This window comes from Odontesthes bonariensis, chromosome 11 (genome assembly GCF_027942865.1).
Source record: "Odontesthes bonariensis isolate fOdoBon6 chromosome 11, fOdoBon6.hap1, whole genome shotgun sequence".
In the NCBI taxonomy this organism is placed as follows: domain Eukaryota; kingdom Metazoa; phylum Chordata; class Actinopteri; order Atheriniformes; family Atherinopsidae; genus Odontesthes; species Odontesthes bonariensis.
Window position 1 is genome coordinate 7,470,316 of NC_134516.1, and position 18,992 is coordinate 7,489,307.

The 18,992-nt window shown below is 42.5% G+C and overlaps 2 protein-coding genes across 3 annotated transcripts in view; both read left to right on the forward strand.

The window, feature by feature from the left end:
• Nucleotides 1-8,789, forward strand: part of LOC142391546 (protein Shroom2-like) — a 44,718-nt gene extending 35,929 nt beyond the window's left edge. The window contains exons 7-11 of one of the 2 annotated variants that reach the window (XM_075477390.1): nt 1,915-2,502; nt 3,639-4,142; nt 6,047-6,221; nt 6,311-6,580; nt 7,991-8,789. In XM_075477390.1, coding sequence (XP_075333505.1) covers nt 1,915-2,502; nt 3,639-4,142; nt 6,047-6,221; nt 6,311-6,580; nt 7,991-8,263 — 1,810 coding nt within the window. In that variant the 3' untranslated portion in view covers nt 8,264-8,789. Of the gene's footprint in view, nt 1-1,914; nt 2,503-3,638; nt 4,143-6,046; nt 6,222-6,307; nt 6,581-7,990 lie in introns of both variants that reach the window. The other variant, XM_075477389.1, reaches the window with a different exon arrangement.
• Nucleotides 8,790-17,414: 8,625 nt separating this feature from the next.
• On the forward strand, nt 17,415-18,308 carry LOC142391326 (claudin-34-like). The gene has a single exon (XM_075477097.1). The coding sequence runs from the start codon at nt 17,513-17,515 to the stop codon at nt 18,242-18,244; it is 732 nt and encodes a 243-aa protein (XP_075333212.1). The 5' UTR covers nt 17,415-17,512; the 3' UTR covers nt 18,245-18,308.
• Nucleotides 18,309-18,992: the final 684 nt, after the last annotated feature.

Consider the following 18,992-nt stretch of genomic DNA (forward strand, 5'->3'; position numbering starts at 1 on the left):
ATTAGATGGCTTATTAGGCCCGACTGGGGCCAACGTCTTTTAGAAGGCGTATTTGGTTGTCTTTAACATCTATTCCACTATCTTTAATATCTATTCCACTGTCTTTAATATCTATTCCACTGTGTTTAATATCTATTCCACTGTGTTTAATATCTGTTCCACTGTCTTTAATATCTATTCCACTGTGTTTAATATCTATTCCACTGTGTTTAATATCTATTCCACTGAGTTTAATGTCTATTCCACTGTGTTTAATATCTATTCCACTGAGTTTAATGTCTACTCCACTGTGTTTAATATCTATTCCACTGTCTTTAATATCTATTCCACTGTGTTTAATATCTGTTCCACTGTCTTTAATATCTATTCCACTGTGTTTAATATCTATTCCACTGTGTTTAATATCTATTCCACTGAGTTTAATATCTATTCCACTGTGTTTAAAGGGGAACTCCGGGGCATTTGAAGCGCATTTCCATTGCTAGAGGTTGTCAAATACTGATAGTAGGACACAGAGAGGTGCAAATCTGCGCTCCCTGTGTGGAGATCGCGCTGTTCGCTCAGCATGTCATGCGAGGCTAATACGTGGTGGCTAAGGGGCAACTGCTAACCCTTCCACGTAAAACAGCAACTTGCACACAGCAGAAACGTCACACCACTTTATAAACCATCCGACAATAAAGTCACAAGCCTTACCATCAAAACCATATGCATGGTTCTCACATTACTGGCATGGGGACGTTACAAAACAACTTTATAAACAGCATGTCACTCACCGGTTAGTTGTACGCTCGCGCATGTGAAAGCCCAAAAGAGTCGATGGACGATAATCCCATATACAAAACAATTAATCTTCTCTAGAAAAACTGCGTTCAAGTATTTAAAACATTACAACAATACATGCCCAGTAATATTCTTGTAATGTTTTAAATACTCGAACGCAGTTTTTCTAGAGAAGATAATTGTTTTGTATATGGGATTATCGTCCATCGACTCTTTTGGGCTTTCACATGCGCGAGCCTACAACTAACCGGTGAGTGACATGCTGTTTATAAAGTTGTTTTGTAACGTCCCCATGCCAGTAATGTGAGAACCATGCATATGGTTTTGATGGTAAGGCTTGTGACTTTATTGTCGGATGGTTTATAAAGTGGTGTGACGTTTCTGCTGTGTGCAAGTTGTTGTTTTACGTGGAAGGGTTAGCGCTTGCCCCTTAGCCACCACGTATTAGCCTCGCATGACAGGCTGAGCGAACAGCGCGATCTCCACACAGGGAGCGCAGATTTGCACCTGTCTGTGTCCTACTGTCATTATTTGACAACCTCTAGCAATGGAAACACGCTTCAAATGCCCCGGAGTTCCCCTTTAATATCTATTCCACTGTGTTTAATATCTATTCCACTGTGTTTAATATCTATTCCACTGTGTTTAATATCTATTCCACTGTGTTTAATATCTATTCCACTGTGTTTAATATCTACTCCACTGTGTCATGGAGGTCTGACTTCAGACCAGCCCTTTATATCCTGCCAAGAAAAGTGAAAAGCAGTCTTTTACATGTTTTAAGCAACTTCTTTGGGTGTAAATCCTTTTTTTCGGGCTGTAAGAAAGCTGCAGAAAGCTGGTTTCATGCACGGGGAAAGATCTTTTTCTCTAAAACAATGTTAACATCGTTCTAAGGGACAAAGTTGACATAATCTTTTGGACAACTTGCAACAATTTGAAATCTTGCCACTAAAATTGAATTATAATTTCACATAGCTTTAAGTTATTGAACCAAGGGCTGTCAGGAAGTTATTTCTGCTCCACAGACTTCTTTTGTAATGTTCATTGTCAGTTTTTTTTAATCATTTAAAGAGTTCTAAAGACATCTTTTTCAGGTACTGATGAGGTTTGTTCTTATTTTGACTTTAGAGACGATGCTGAGAGCAGGTTGCCCGACCACAGCACAAAGCTGGTGGTGTCAGTCCCCAGAAATGAGGGCCTTGTCCCCGGCCGCCGTGACCACAGGCCCAGCACAGACGCTGCCCCTCCCACCCACACCACAGCGTCCTCTGACCGTCGCAGTGTCAGCCCCAGCTCTGACTCCAAGCAGAATGCCCAGTCTCCACAGACCAAGAGCCTGCTGCCACCACCCAGGCCCCATTTAGGTCCAGAAACCACATTCTCCTCCCAGGAATTCCCGGCTGGCGCCCAGTCGGACCCGGCAGGCTTCCAGCCTCTGTCCAGCTTAGGTTGTGACACCCAGCGCAGTCCTGCTGCCCAGGCCTGCACCTCTGGCCCCGGCGCCACATCTGGACCAGACATGAGGAAGGTGGGTGCAGAGAACCAGAAGGAGCAGCCGGAACCACCACCTCCTTCCTCTTCCCCGTCATCTTCCCTCACAGCCGCTCTGTCTCTCCCCGGGGCGGATCGAGCGCGCTCCCCTTCGCCGCAGTTTTCCCCGCTGAGGCTGACCGACGAACCGCCCGCCGTGTCTGTGCGGGATGCCTCGCGGCTCAGGTAAGCGGCTTAGCTCTCCTCCCTGCCCTGCCTTACCTAAAGCTTTTCCTTCTGTTCCAGCAGAATTGGATTTGACTAACAGCTTTGAGTAAACAAGTCCGAGGAGGGAAAAGATCAGATGCTCAGAGTTTGATTGAGTTTGACTTTCCTCTGCAGCATGAGGCGGATGGAACTGTAGTTTAGTTAAAACGCCGTGTGTGCAGTTTAACTGTGCCATTCATCCTGTGATTTAAGACTTTTCTGATAGATATTAAAAAGCACCTTTTAGTATTCATGCCTGGGCTGGAGTTATCAATCATTTCACTCATAACTGACTTCATTAGACCTACTTAGAGCCATGTATGTAAAGCACTTAATAAAGCTGCATTTTAACTCCATGTTGCTGCTCTTTCAGTAACTTTCATGTCGGTGCAGACTGCCGTCCTTTCAGGTCCAGTTTTGGGGATTTTGACACATTTAAAATAATAGATATCACCATGAAACTTCCTCAGTTGTTTACTTATACAAGTATGAAAAAAAATGTATTACAATTTTTAGAAATTGGTGTGTTTAATTATGCAAATTAGGCATAATCTCATTAAATATGCGCACATTTGCATATATTTCCGGAAGATAGATCTGAACACATGATAAAGCCAGGCGCAAAATTCTTTTTTTTTTCATTTTGTTTACAGACAAAATGAAAAGAAAATTACAGAGGGATTTCAGGACATCTGCTTTCCTTTCCTAGGAAATCAATATATACTGTGAATAGCCTAAAAAACGTTTCGCCATATTTTTGGACATTTAAGTAGCATACATTTAAGCCTTTGCAAAGCAGGAAGGGTTTAAACTAATGACTGACCTTCCTAAATATGTAAGAAAGTATATCCATCAGCACTGTACAAATCCTTCCAGCTGACAGCACTTTCATGTTGAAATCATGTGAAAAAACCCTGAAAATTGTCAAGTTGCAGGTGCTGATGACATCGAAACAGCCTTCATATCCAGAAATACAACACGCTCTGTAGGAGTCTTTATTCTGGTGTCAGGATGTTTCCTTATGAAGCCATAATTGTACATTTAAGGCGAGACACTACAGGTGAATAGGGTAATATTTTAACTGTCTTTGATCCTGACACTTGCTTCTCTTCCAGCTGTGAAAAAGAACCGCAGCCCCCGGCGGGGATGGATGTGGGCAGCCCGGTGAGGAAGGTCCCCGTGAGGATTGTTCACTCTGAGAGCAGCTCGGAGCGGGGGGGCCGAGCCTATCTGCCTCAGAGCTGCGAGACCCGCGGCGTAACCGAGCCGCCGCCCCCCATCCCGTCTCTGGCCGCGGCCGAGCGCCAGTCCTCGTCCCTGTTCAGCGCCTTCACCCGCCAGGGCGCACAGGACCCGGAGCAGACTTTGGGTCAGGAGTCCAGGACGGCTGGGGCTCAGCACATGGAGGACGATGCCAAGAGAGAGGAACTGGCAAGGGACATCATGGGTAAAGACAAGTCTCTGGTTGACATTCTGGACCAGAGCGGCAGGAAGACCACCATGGACTTGATGGAGGGACTCTTCTCGCCAGAGGAGAAGATCCTGGAGGGGTCCCAGCAGCGCAGAAAGGCCCCGGCGGGGTCCAGGCTGCCCACCTCATCCCCCAGAAGCGCAGACAGGTAGGACACATCAGAACAGATTTCACACAGACGGCTGGTGCTGGGACGTAGAAGTCTCCGGATGTGTGGAAATGTTCTCTTTCAACTCTTTTTTTTTTTTTGTTGTTTAATATTTTTATTGGGAGGTAAGGCACATTGGAATAGAAATCAATGTCACGTTTACATTGAGCATTGTATCACCACAGTGTCAGTTTGGGCAAACATATTGATACAGTCAAAATTACGGAAGCGTATTGCATTCACTGAAAAAAAAAAATCTGTTTTTTCTTTCTAATTTAATTTTGGGTTTGTTTTTCGGGGTAATTTTTTTCTGTTTTTCTGTTTTTCGTGGTAATTTTTTTCTGTTTTTCTGGGTATTTTTCCACACTGTTTTTCTGGCTATTTTTTTCTGTTGTTTGGGGTAATTTTTCTGTTTTTTGGGGGGGTAATTTTTTCTTTTTTTCTGTTTTTCGGGTTAATTTTTTTCTGTTTTTCTGGCTCTTTTTTCTGTTTTTTGGGGGGGTAATTTTTTCTGTTTTTCGGGGTAAATTTTTCTGTTTTTCTGGCTATTTTTTTCTGTTTTTCGGGGTAAATTTTTCTGTTTTTCTGGCTATTTTTTTCTGTTTTTCGGGGTAATTTTTTCTGTTTTTCTGGCTATTTTTTTCTGTTTTTCTAGCTATTTTTTTCTGTTTTTCGGGGTAATTTTTTCTGTTTTTCTGGCTATTTTTTTCTGTTTTTCGGGATAATTTTTTTCGGAAATATCGAGATACTTTGAAATCCCGCGAGATTATCCAGCCTGAAAGTGACTCCGGTGGACCTAAGGTGACTATCGACAAACTAATAGTTAAACCATCTACATGACTTAAAGACAGGACTATCTCCCAGTGTCTTAAACCCAGGTCAAAGTAAAACTTGATTAAACTAAACAAACCTTCCATTAAATCGAGCCCTCATAAAGGAATGAATGCGTTGATTGTTGCTTTCTAAACTAAAAAAAAATAAATTACCATCAAAAACAGAGGGAGAAAGAATTACCCCGAAAAACAAACCAAAAAATAAATTAGACAGAAAAACCGGAGTTTTTTTTTTTTTTTTTTTTAAATGAATGCAATATGCTTCTGTACAAAATAATGTGCATCTGGATGAGTTAGAAAAAAAAGCATACAGTCTACCTCCTCTAGTGTTTTTGGCTTGTTTTTTTCACAACAATTCCAGAACAATACACTATTTAGGGGGGGCTACTGAACTAACAGTTAAGGACATCTATATATAGCAAGTGAATAAGTATAATAAGTGTAATATGTACATGTGTGTGTATGCTGCTCAGTATAAATAAAAAAGACAGAAAAGGAAAAAGAGAGGAAAGAGAAGGAGAGAGAGAGTGAGTGGGGGGGTCCATCAATCAGGGGGCAGAGACTGAAGAAAATGGGAAAAAAAGTTAAAAAAGGATTCTTTGAACTCTTTTTAGCTGCTCTACTCTCTCATGAATCAATGAACTAACAGTCCGTGACAATCATAGAAAAGTGGACATTTCTAGAGCCCAACCAGAGATGAGGGAACAAAGGTTTGAGTCCGTCATCCTGCCCTCTGGTGGAGAAATGTTGCAGTTATCTCTCCAGCAGCTTTCATTTACTTTTCTTTAACAGATGTTTAAATTATTCAGCTTTTGCTGGCAATTTTTCCTTGAATATTCCCACATTTTACTAACATGGAAGGCATGTAAAACATTTTAGGCTTTGAGTCAGAAGTTAAACAGTGTTGAGACATCAAAAGAGTTTCTCTTTAGGATTGTAATGATTATGTGAACAAATATGAAGTTAATTTGTTCTATTTCCTCCTGAATTTGTCCAGTAAGGCGCCTCAGAGCCTTCAGTGAGCCTTCAGTGAGCCTTCAGTGAGCCTGTGTTTGCCTTTGTGTGTGTCAGGCGGGAGGAGGAGGACGTGTCTGCAGCTGCAGCAGCCTCCCTGGTCCCCAGCTCCTCCTACTACAACACATCAGCCCCCAAAGCCGAGCTCCTCATCAAGATGAAGGACATGCAGGGCCAGCTGGAGGAGCAGGACTCGGAGGATGAGCTGGACGTTGACCTGGCCAGTAAAAAGGTAGAACACTCACACGTTTACTGCAAAATAAATCAAATGGAGCATGTTCTGAATGAGGAAAATGGTGCGTTCTTGGTCCCCTCCAGCAGGAGCTGATCGACAGCTTGGCGAGGAAGCTGGAGGTTCTGCGGGAGGCCCGGCAGAGCCTGCAGGAGGACGTGGAGGACAACGAGGCGCTCGGCCGCGAGGTGGAGGCCACCGTGCAGCGCCTCTGCCAGCCCAACCAGCTCGACAAATTCTGCATGTTTGTGGGCGACCTGGACAAAGTGGTGAGCCTGCTGCTGTCGCTGTCAGGGCGGCTCGCCCGGGTGGAGAACGCCCTCAACAGCCTGGAGGATGAAGCCCCGCCGGAGGAGAAGGTAGCTGCTCTAAACACGTGACATCAGCTCCTTTCAGAGGCTATAACTCATGTTTTACATTAAGGATCCACCGACTCACCTCACAGAAACATTTCTACGATGTTAAAACTAGGGCTGGGCAACGATTAAAATCTTTAATCTAATTAATCACATGATTAATCACATGATTAATTGCGATTAATCGCATTTGTACGCAGAATCCAAAACTTAATTCAAAAGTAGTGTATAGCTTTTAGCATTTAGCTTTATTTTAAATGTGCTGCCATATGAATGAAAGTGCCATAACATTTGTTGTGCAAACACACTTTTAACATCAGCATCTTTCTGTAGTTTTTATGTAGAAGCCTCGCTCCACTGTCTGTTTCCTTGAATGACTTGCTGCTATCAGTTGTGTGTTTTGCCTTTAAGTGATATTTTAGACTGGAACTACTACGCTGAGAAGACAATTCAACTTGGCAGTGTTTACAGATGACTTTGGTTCTGTCGACTCCGCCGTCTGGAAGAACTTTAAAATGAAAATGGCCGAGTAAAAGTTCTGTACCCTTCTCCATGTTTGGTGGATCCGCCGATTACTTTCTTTTCCTGTTCCACAGCAGACAGCAGCAGACTTTTACAAAATAAAAGCCTGTGAGCAACAGACTTTTACAAAATAAAAGCCTGTGAGCGACAGACTTTTACAAAATAAAAGCCTGTGAGCGACAGACTTTTACAAAATAAAAGCCTGTGAGCAACAGACTTTTACAAAATAAAAGCCTGTGAGCAACAGACTTTTACAAAATAAAAGCCTGTGCGCAACAGACTTTTACAAAATAAAAGCCTGTGAGCAGCAGACTTTTACAAAATAAAAGCCCGTGAGCGACAGACTTTTACAAAATAAAAGCCTGTGAGCAACAGACTTTTACAATAATAAAATAAATAATAAAACACGGGTGGTTTGTGGCGTAGTGGGCTGAGCAGGCGCCCCATGTACAGAGGCTACAGTCCTCGCTGCAGCTGGCCCCGTTTCGAGTCCCGCATCGGACGGCCCTGTGCTGCGTGTCGTTCCCCCTCTCTCTGCCCCCTGCTTCCTGTCTCTCTGAACTTTCCTATCCATTAAAGGCACAAAAGCCCTAAAAAATGTTTTTCTGTTTTTAATTTTTAAAATGTTTTAATTTTTTTTTATAAAAACATGCGTTAATGCGCGATAAAATATTAATCGGCGTTAAAAAATTGATGCGTTAATGCGATAATAACGAGTTAACTCGCACAGCCCTAGTTCAAAGTGTTTAGTTGTGGGTTTGGTTTCATTTTCTTTTTGAAGCATGTGGCCAAAGACTCAGGTGTTTCCCCCCAGATGTGAATGTCCCTTTTAATGTGAATGTCCCTTTAATGTGCTCCGCTGAATGCTAACTGAACTCCGTCCTTCCTCAGCGAACCCTCACAGAGAAGCGCAAGCTGCTGATGAGGCAGCACGAAGATGCCAAGGAGCTGAAGGAAAATCTGGACCGCAGGGAGCGGCTGGTGTTCGGCATCATGGAGGCCCACCTCGACGCAGAGAGCCTGGACGACTATCGGCACTTCGTCAAGATGAAGTCCGCCCTCATCATCGAGCAACGCAAGCTGGAAGACAAAATCAAGCTGGGCGAGGAGCAGCTGAAGTGCCTGGTGGACAGCCTGCCGCTGGAGCAGAGGCCGCTGCTCTGACACGCTTCAGCTCCACCAGGAAGCGGCGGAGGAATCCTATTTAAACCTGCGGTTGTGTTTCAGTTCATAGCTCAGATGAAGCAAGCGGTTTGGCTGTTATAGGTCCAAGTTAATTCCTTACCCATCTGGATGAGGAGCCTCGGGAAATGATCAGTTGGAGCAGAAAAGATTTGTAAAAAAACTCAAAACAATGGCTTTTTTTCAGCCTGCGTGTTACATCGACTGTAATTAACTCGTCTGCAGCTCGTGCTTAAAGAAACTGGAATGAAAGAAGAAGGTGTTTTCTTTCTGAATGAATTCTAATGAACCTGAATCGGATAGACGTGCAGGTTCCTGAGGTGTAACTGGGCTCATAAAGCCGCACACGAACCCCGGGACCATCAGCATTCAGACATGTTAAAGGAGAATTCCGGCTATTTTACAAACATATCCCATCTGTTGGAGACCCAGGGAAGTTGGCCAAAGGGAAAAACGCGAGAAATTTTCATGCCCGCTGCGCAAAGTTGTCCGATTGCGTTGATTTCCATGAAAGCGGGCTCTATCAGGCAAGCTTTTAACCTTTCCTGAGGCTCTTAACGTGTATCAAATTACTTTTACCGAATTGGCCGCGGTGTCAGTAGCAATACAATTCAACCCAGGGGCTAACCATACCGTTAGCTAGCACAGACATGATACATTTTGAGATTTCAAAAACAGCGCACCTACCTCTCTCAGCTTCCGTGTTCCACAGGCGTGCGATCGCCGAAGTCATTCACTATAGTATTCCAAAATTGTCTTTTTGTCCACCAAAAACGACCCTCGGGAACCGAACTACACATTGCCATGTTTGTTATTGTGTCCTATCGAACAGCTGACTCGTTTCAACACCCATTTTCGCCGTGATGTCATGACGTGTCACATGACTGAAGCTGAGAAAGGTAAGTGCGCTGTTTTTGAAATCTCAAAATGTATAATGTCTGTGCTAGCTAACGGTATGGTTAGCCTCTGGGTTGAATTGTATTGCTACTGACACCGCGGCCAATTCGGTCAAAAGTATTTTGATACACGTTAAGAGCCTCAGGAAAGGTTAAAAGCTTTCCCGATAGAGCCCGCTTTCATGGAAATCTGTAAAATTGGACAACTTTGCGCAGCGGGCATGAAAATTTCTCGCGGTTTTCCCTTTGGCCAACTTCCCTGGGTCTCCAACAGATGGGATATGTTTGTAAAATAGCCGGAATTCTCCTTTAAGATGTAACGGTATTTTATAAACGATGACGTTTTAAAACATGAACATATGTGTATTAAGTATTCCACTCATAGTGCTAATAGGTGTGTGGATTTTATTTTTGTTGAACTAATAACTGAGCCTGGGCGTCCTGGTGAACCTCCTGAAGAGGACGACGGCAGAACGAAGCACAGAAACCAAACCTGCTCCCAACTTTCTGCATCTCGCAGTGCTTCCGGTCCCACTTTTATTTATGTTGTATCATAAGCTTGCTATCCTGCTGAATGTGTATTTAATTATCGTGCGTTTTCAGATTTTAATGATGTTCGGTAGTAATTTATTGTAGCCTTTTTTGAAGAAAGACAAAGACTTTCCCCGGTCTTTTAATTTGATTCATGCTTCGTGCTGTTTTTGGGATTCATCTGGTTTTAAGTGTCGTGTCCGACCAGGTATCTGCGGTCTCCTGATTGTGTGCGTTCAACGAGCTTTTTCACACGTCATTTTGAAGTCAAACTCTTTTGGTTTATGCTAGAATAAGACTTTACTGCTCCTTCTTCTCTATATACCTCATAGGTTTACATTCACGCTGCTTTTAGCTTGAGCTCCAATCCAAAAATCCTGACTGGTGTACTTAAAAAGCCTGAGGCACGGCAGGTGTTTCTCTGGAAGCTGAAAGGAAAGTTTGCACTTTACACTCTTTGTTTTGCTCGACATATACGAAATATCTACTCAAAGATGTGCCTACTGTAGCCTCCCATCACTGTGATCCCAGCGGACTGATGTGGGCATGCTGGGTACTGTGGTTTCATGCATGAAGTGTGCTCTTTCACCATCTTGAAGTCATTAAAATAATAACACAGAATAAAGTAGCAGAGTTGGGTTTTTTTCATTGGATTTTTAGCTTCAAAGCAAAAACATCAGATTTATCTTCAGATTGAACTTGTTTTCAGACACAAGTGCAAAATTAGCATGTTTTATGAGGACAACTCACCTAAATCTGCACTTTGGGACTCTAATATGATATGCAAAGCTGTGTTTTTTATTTAATTAGAGCATTTATGATGCTGCACCATTATGTTACTGCAGTAGAAATAATAAATGACACATTTGCTCTAGAGATAAGACTTAAGTGGCCTCCATAGTTTTCCTTTGAGACTCCAAAGAGGAGTCGAAGTGCAGTTTATGCCTGATTAGAATCACTACATCCCACAAATTGGACCAAATTTGCTGGTGTGATTTCAGCGACACAAGGTCTGCACTACAGCCAGGGTATGGTCGTTATAAAGTGGTCTGTCGTTGTTTCCTAAACTCCTTTAAGCTGGTTGGAAACTCTGTGAAGTTGATTTAAGATGGAAGGAGAGACATTTAAGGACTTAGGAAAAGATGATCATGCTTTAATGAGAGTCTGACCTCATTTGCACGGAGCGAATGTGTGTAAAACACTGAAAATGCAGCTGTTCAATGAATATTTATCTGATACTATCTTAACACAGAATCTATATCATATATAGGGATGGGAATTGATAAGATTTTTACGATTCCAATTCCATTTTCGATTCTGCTTAACGATTCGGTTCTTTGTCGGTTCCCTTATCGATTCTCATTTGGAGAAAAAGGACATCAAACCGGTCGATTAGCATCAACTTTGTTTAGTTTAGAAGTAACACGAGTCATGACCTCACAAACCCAACAACGGTGAGGTCCACATTGGTCTATCCTGGCCTGGGTAATTTAACTCTTCCTGCTCTGGTGAAAGGAGAAGCTGGAGGTAGATGTGAACTGGGGGTAGTACCACCAGCCTCTGGCTCTGAGCCAGTCAGGCTCTGTCTCTCATGATTTCATCTAAATGTAATGCCTGAGAAGGCATTCATTTAACCTTAACCGTTACTAACAGCAGCTTTTACAATGAGGCAAATGGCGCTAACATGATAGGCAGTGTTTGTTAGTTAGTTACCTGCAGTGTTAGCACATGGTTAGGACATGCTAACGTTGCTAACGTTGCTGGGTTCAGATTCACTGACGTTAATCATTCATTCATAGTTATTGCATGTTGGTAGTATTTCCTCCCTTTGGTGAAATATTCACTTTACAAGTTGCCCTGTTTTAGGGATGTGTAATCAAACTTTCGAGCGTTTGTACCGCTTGGGCGCCATGTTTACTGCTGGCTGCTGGCTGCGCTGGACTCGCCACGCAACGCTGCGTGGTGACGTCATTCGCGCCCACTGGAATCGATAAGGGAATCGTTTGCAAAATCGCCAAACGATTCCAAGGAATTGAAACACAGGGAACCGGTTCTCAACAAGAAGCGGTTTTCGAATTCCCATCCCTAATCATATATATCATATTAGTATAATAATACATGAGATAATGCTGTATTATCAGGTTTTGTAATCGATAAAGAACAGAAAAAGGCACAAAGGTGTATATATAAAAACAAACTTTTAGGAAGGTTCCAAAGCTAAAGATAGAACCCAACCCGGAGCCCGGTATTTGGTTTGACCCCAACGTGCTGCAGGGATGAGGAGGGACCCCTGGTGTCATGGTAACGGAAACGCAGCTCTTCTTATGACCTGGTGATTCTGCTCACAGAAAAACAGAGTAAATAAACATAAATATGGATTTTCTCCCAGTTGCAGCCACAGGATTATTTATGTAAACCAGAAGGAGAAACTCAACTCCAAAACCAACATAATCTGTCACCGATTTTGAGAAATCCAATTTAGAACAGTTTCAATCAGACAAAGGTGTTTTCATGTGTTTTAAGTCTGGTTTTAGTCTGACTAACACAGTAACTCAGCTCTGGATTTCACTGACATCATTCAGAGACTCTCCTTGGCTCTGATCTCTCTGATTCTTGTAAATCAGAAACACCAGAAGAAGCTTTGTAGAATTCAACTGAAGGGGTGTTTATTTCTAAGGAACCAGCGATCTGCTGTACAGGTTTTTATGTCCCGTCTGTGCCACATCTTTAAGTATGAATGAATAAGTGAAGTCGTTAGTTTAAAACGTTCATATTTAAGCAACATATCCCGATGATCTGTTTCCTTCAGATGGAGCAGAAAGGGAACGAGGTGGTTAATGGTGATCCAACGATGCGCCTCAGTTATTAACGAGCTGCGAGTGATTCACATATCAAACATTATCTCACTTTTACAGTTCTGTGCTGAAATATTTTACAGCTTCTCCCGACTCTTATTGCCCTCTTAGATGAAGGGTGTGTGTGCTTTGATCTTCTAGTCTCTGGTCTTTTCTAAGGTTGAATTATTTCTTAGTTCTTTGATTTACTCTCAGGCGGTCGTTTCTGTGAACTCTGTGTTTTTGGGTTTCCATGGTTTATTTACTTCTTGGTTTGTTCTCTGTTCCATGTCCTTAGTTTGAGCTGATACCTTTTATTGTGTTTTAGAGGCTGTGTTCGAAACCGCATACTACATACTACATACTGCATACTACATACTGCATACTACATACTACATACTGCATACTGCATACTACATACTGCATACTACATACTGCATACTGCATACTACATACTGCATACTACATACTGCATACTACATACTGCATACTGCATACTACATACTGCATACTGCATACTACATACTGCATACTGCATACTACATACTGCATACTACATACTACATACTGCATACTACATACTACATACTGCATACTACATACTACATACTACATACTGCATACTACATACTGCATACTACATACTACATACTGCATACTACATACTACATACTGCATACTGCATACTACATACTACATACTGCATACTACATACTGCATACTACATACTGCATACTGCATACTACATACTGCATACTACATACTACATACTGCATACTGCATACTGCATACTACATACTGCATACTACATACTGCATACTACATACTGCATACTGCATACTGCATACTACATACTGCATACTACATACTGCATACTGCATACTGCATACTACATACTACATACTGCATACTACATACTGCATACTACATACTGCATACTGCATACTACATACTGCATACTACATACTGCATACTGCATACTACATACTGCATACTACATACTACATACTGCATACTACATACTGCATACTACATACTGCATACTGCACACTACATACTGCATACTACATACTGCATACTGCATACTACATACTGCATACTACATACTGCATACTGCATACTACATACTGCATACTGCATACTACATACTGCATACTACATACTGCATACTACATACTACATACTACATACTTCCATTCTGCATACGGCATACTCATCGATCAGGCAGTATGCAGAGTGTTTACCCACAATGCATTTCGCTCCTGCCTGAGCCGAAATCAGCCGGCCTGAAGCTGATTTTGCTTAAGCTCTAAACTCTGTAAACTTTAGCAACATTTGAAACATTTTCAGGTGAGAAAGTAGTCGTTTAGATCCCCAACGTGTTGAAAACCTGACAAAATACCGGCTGTTTACAATTTTGTTCCCACGAACTCGGCGCTACTAAAGCTAGCCACAGTGAGCAACGCACTTCCGGTTATTTTCACAAAATAAAATACCCGTTGCCTTTTATCATAGGGAAAGCCATTAGGATACAATTGGTGCTTTTGTTTTGAAAACAGGAAGTGAACCTACCCTCGTCGTAGCTAGCTTGAAACTGCCGTTTTGACAGGAAATGACGATCGGCGACGTCACGTTACGTTGCATCTTGGGTAGTTTGAGTATGAGTAGTAACCTCATGATGCATATCCAACATTTCAGAGAATCTACTATGCATCCGGGAAAAAAGTCAATATGAGTAGTGGGAGTAGTAGGAGAAGTATGCGGTTTCGAACACAGCCCTGGCCTTACTCCCAGGTACCCTCGGGTCCCCTGTTTGGCCCTCAGCTCCACTTTCACACCTGTTTCCACTCAATCAGCCACAGCTGGAATCACTTCCTCATATGTCCCCCTCAGTATATAACCCCCTTGGTTTCTGTCCATCCTCATCAGATCTTTGACAGTCGTAGTTATTCCCTGTTGGCCTTTTGTGTTGTGTTGTGTTGTTTAGTGTCATCTGTTCCTTCATGAAATGCTAAATGTAATGTTTAAAAAATTATCTTTAAAAGCAAATGAAACATTTGTCGTAAAGCCGTTACGTTGTCAGATTTTAAAGATTCTTTTAAGAACTCTTTTAAAACTCAGCCGTCCTGAAACTCGATTATCATTTATTTAAATGTTCCTGAGGAAGAAGAACTATTGTGAAAAAAGCCCTGAAACTGTTTCCTCCCCTCGGGACCTGAAAGAAAGATAAGAGCTCACACACAGAAACTCAGTGACTGCAGCAGAGCTCGTATCCTGTCAATCATTCACCGTGACGCTGTGTTAAGGTCACTGCAGGATGAGGAAGTGTTGAGGTGTCTGGGAGAATAAAACAGCTCTGAACTTCTTGTTGAACACGGAGGAGAAGCTGCTCAGAAGAAAGGCTGTCAGGTACGTGACAAAGGTTTGACTTCCTCTGTAAAACCCACTGCTGTGTCATTAATAATGTTCATCACTCCAGTTCTTTCACAGCCAACAGGCTCTGTTTGCTAAATCTTCACATGAATCATTGTATTTCGCTGTATCTGAATTGATGAAAAAGAGAAGAAATCGTCTTTTTTTCCTTGTATCATCGAAGCTAAAGGAGGAGTGAGACCAATAAGTTTAACTTCCTTTTGTTTTTGTCATGTTTGTTCCATAAAAGTCCATGAAAGAGCCACAGCAGTGAGCACAAGGGAAGGCATTGTTTCATGCTTCCTCTTACGCTGCTCAGACGAGCTGAAGAATAATATTATAAGAATAAATAATGATTATTGTACTTTTTTAACATATGTGATGAAGCAGAAAGACACAGGAACAATCTGACTGCTTAAAAAGGATTAATCCTATTATACCTCTACTCTTTGTTTATGAGAATCTGATTACAAAAGGTCATGAACTGACGCATCATTTCGTAATAAAACCACACCTGAAGGACGTTAACGAGGCTGATCGCTCGATATCTCAGTTTATTTATGTCAGAATTTACATTTTTCAGGTTGTTGTTTTTCAACTTTTGTTCCAGTTGACTTCTTGATCAGTTCGTCAGAGTCTGATATTTTCTCCAGCTCGACTCTTTTTTGAGGTCGTTTGGTTCAGTTTGTGGTAATTTTGGTTGGTTTTCACGGGTTTGTGGAGATATCTTTGTTGTTGGTGATTTAATTGCATCACATCGTATTAGGGCTGGGCGAGTTAACTCGTTAATTATTTAACGCCGATAAATATTTTATTGCGCATTAACGCAGTTTTTTTCCTTTTTTGGGGGGCTTTTGTGCCTTTTAATGGATAGGAAAGTTCAGAGAGACAGGAAGCAGGGGGCAGAGAGAGGGGGAACGACACGCAGCACAGGGCCGTCCGATACGGGACTCGAACCGGGGTCAGCTGCAGCGAGGACTATAGCCTCTGTACATGGGGCGCCTGCTCAACCCACTACGCCATGGACCAGCCCTGTTTTACTATTTATTTTATTTTGTAAAAGTCTGTTGCTGTCTGCTGTGGAACAGGAAAAGAAAGTAATCAGCAGATCCACCAAACATGGAGAAGGGTACGGAACTTTTACTCGGCCATTTTCATTTTAAAGTTCTTCCAGACGGCGGAGTTGACAGAACCAAAGTCATCTGTAAACACTGCCAAGTTGAATTGTCTTCTCAGCGTAGTAGTTCCAGTCTAAAATATCACTTAAAGGCAAAACACACAACTGATAGCAGCAAGTCATTCAAGGAAACAGACAGTGGAGCGAGGCTTCTACATAAAAACTACAGAAAGATGCTGATGTTAAAAGTGTGTTTGCACAACAAATGTTATGGCACTTTCATTCATATGGCAGCACATTTAAAATAAAGCTAAATGCTAAAAGCTATACACTACTTTTGGATTCATTTTTGGATTCTGCGTACAAATGCGATTAATCGTGATTAATCAGGGAAATCTTGCGATTAATTAGATTAAACATTTTAATCGTTGCCCAGCCCTACATCATATATAATGTCATGTCCCGGTTACTTTACCAAGCTGTGAGGAATGTGATGATCGTTGCCGTGGGAACACTCTAACTCAGTTCTCCCTACAGTGAAATACTGCTGATTGTGTCTCTTTAATGCTAATCTAAGTCACTATGTAGTTGGTTTGCCACATCTGTGCAGGTTTAAGCTTTATGTTGCATTTTCTTCTATATTTGATGTTGTTTCTTCGTGTCATTTTATTGATCTTATGCACGTTTTTGTGGACATTTTGTGTCTTTGTACCCAAATTCCGTCAGCGACTATCATTGTGTGATTGTTTTTCATCCTTTTCTTTGATATTTGCTCCTTTTTGTTCAGTTTTTGTCTCTTTTTCGTGGTTTTCTCAATCAGTTTTTGTCATTTTGGGTCCTTTTGTCCTTTTTGATAATTTGGTTTGGATATTTGACACGTTTGCTTCTGTAAGTCTTCGTAGACTTTTTTCTTTTGTACTCTGTGTTTGCTTTGTGATCACCTGGATCTGTTTACACCCGTTGAAACTGTGACTCTGACAGGTGTGCCTGGAGCTATATGGCTTCCTGGCCCAGTGTCCGGTACACCCACGATGCCCATTTATGTTAACACATCCCCAGCTGTGAGCTTTGGCCTGTTTGGTTGTGTAAACATTAAGTATTAACTATGATTTATGAAAACCAAACGATTAAAGATGATCCCATATCTTTGTTGCCATGGTGCTGACTCGGGGAGGAGGTGTTTTTCTCTGCTAATGAATACCTGTGTCTGTATCCTCTCACAGGGAGCTGCAGGGTGCTTGTTTGCCAGGTAACCCAGGTGACCAAAGAGCATGAGAAAAGAAGGCGACCTGCCCGGACAAGAGAAGGTAAACAAGATCTCTGCTGCTGGATGCGAAGTCTGACTCTTATTCGGCTGTGATCTCCTGATGTCAGCCAGTGTGATCAGGACTTCCTGGGTGGCTTGAGGCCCCGCTGAGGCCCCGCCGGGGCCCCCTTTGCCATGGCTTACTTGGCTCACACGGCCCACGCACAGTTTGGCGGCCTGTGGCTGGCCTGCATCGGCTGGACGCTCACTGCTATGGCTCTGGGGCTCATCCAGTGGAGGGTGTGGCAGGTGTCGAACACGGAGGTCATCACCTCCGGCGAGGCCTGGATAGGAATCTGGAGGGCCTGCTTCAACAGCCACACCGCAGTGACGGACGGGCTCAGAACCATGCACTGCAGCTCCATCAGCCTGACGGAGGAAAACACGCCGCCTGAGATCGCAGCGGCTCAGCTGCTCATGCTGCCGGCCCTGCTGCTGGGGCTTTGTGGCTACGCCTGGGGCATTTACACCATGAGGAACGCCTACTTCGGGGTGAAGAAGAGTTCCCTGGTCCGCGTGGGTTTCATCAGCACCGGGGCGCTGTTTCTGACGGCCGCTGGGATGTCACTCATTCCTCTCCTGTGGAATCTGAGCTCAGTGGTGACCAATCGGACCGTCGTGTTCCCACCTGAGTTCAAGCTGCCCGAGTCGCCCGAGTCGCAGCGCGTGGGCTGTGGCATCTGGGTCGGGATGCTGGGGGCAGTCCTGATGGTTTCCTCCGGGATCATTTTCTGTTCTTACAGGTTACCTGTGAAGTCTCTGGCCAGCATCCAGGCGTCTCTGGAACAGCTGGAGCAGGACCTCAGGGGGGTGATAACCCCCGCTGGGAAGGATAACCCTGCGTTCGAGTGTGATGAACACTTTTAATCCGTGTTGTGCTGATGTTCGGCTCAAGCTCTTTCATAAGAAGCAGAGACTTTGGAAACACAAGTTACACATTTATACTAAATCTTACCAAGTATATTTGTCTCATTGAGTATCTCATTACATGTAATATCAGACACAACTGCCTAACAAGTACTATTTCAGCCAGATATAGGGACTTGTTTGAAGACAATACATCTGGAATATCTTGTTAAATGAAAAAGTCTTGAAAACATCTTGTTCTGAGTCGGATCTCATATGAAACAAGCTTTTTTTTTTTTACATTTGAAGAGGTTTTTAAGCTAATTTCAAGATCACTTTTATCTAAAAAGTCTTAAATATCACATCTTATTTCAAGAAATCTGGACAAGCCGATTTTCACTAGTTCCATTGGCAGATTTTTTTTGCTTATCTTGAAATTGGCTTAAAAACCTCTTCAAATGTAAAAAAAAGCTTGTTTCATATGATATGTGACTCAAAACAATTTGTTTTCAAGACTTTTTCATTTAACAAGATATTCCAGATGTATCGTCTTCAAACAAGTCCCTATATCTGGCTGAAATAGTACTTGTTAGGCAGTTGTGTCTGATATTAAGTGTAATAAGATACTCAATGAGAAAAATATACTTGGTAAGATTTAGATTTTTTCCAGTGAGGCTGAGATAAACGTTTTAGCTCAGATCTGAAGTAGAAGAGGCCATCATGTGATGAGGTTGCAGCTATAAGAGATGAATGGAACGATGTTACTGAG

What these genes read in the sequence shown, in the direction of transcription:
- LOC142391326 (XM_075477097.1), top strand. Translation starts at nt 17,513, where the DNA reads ATGGCTTACTTGGCTCACACGGCCCACGCACAGTTTGGCGGCCTGTGG.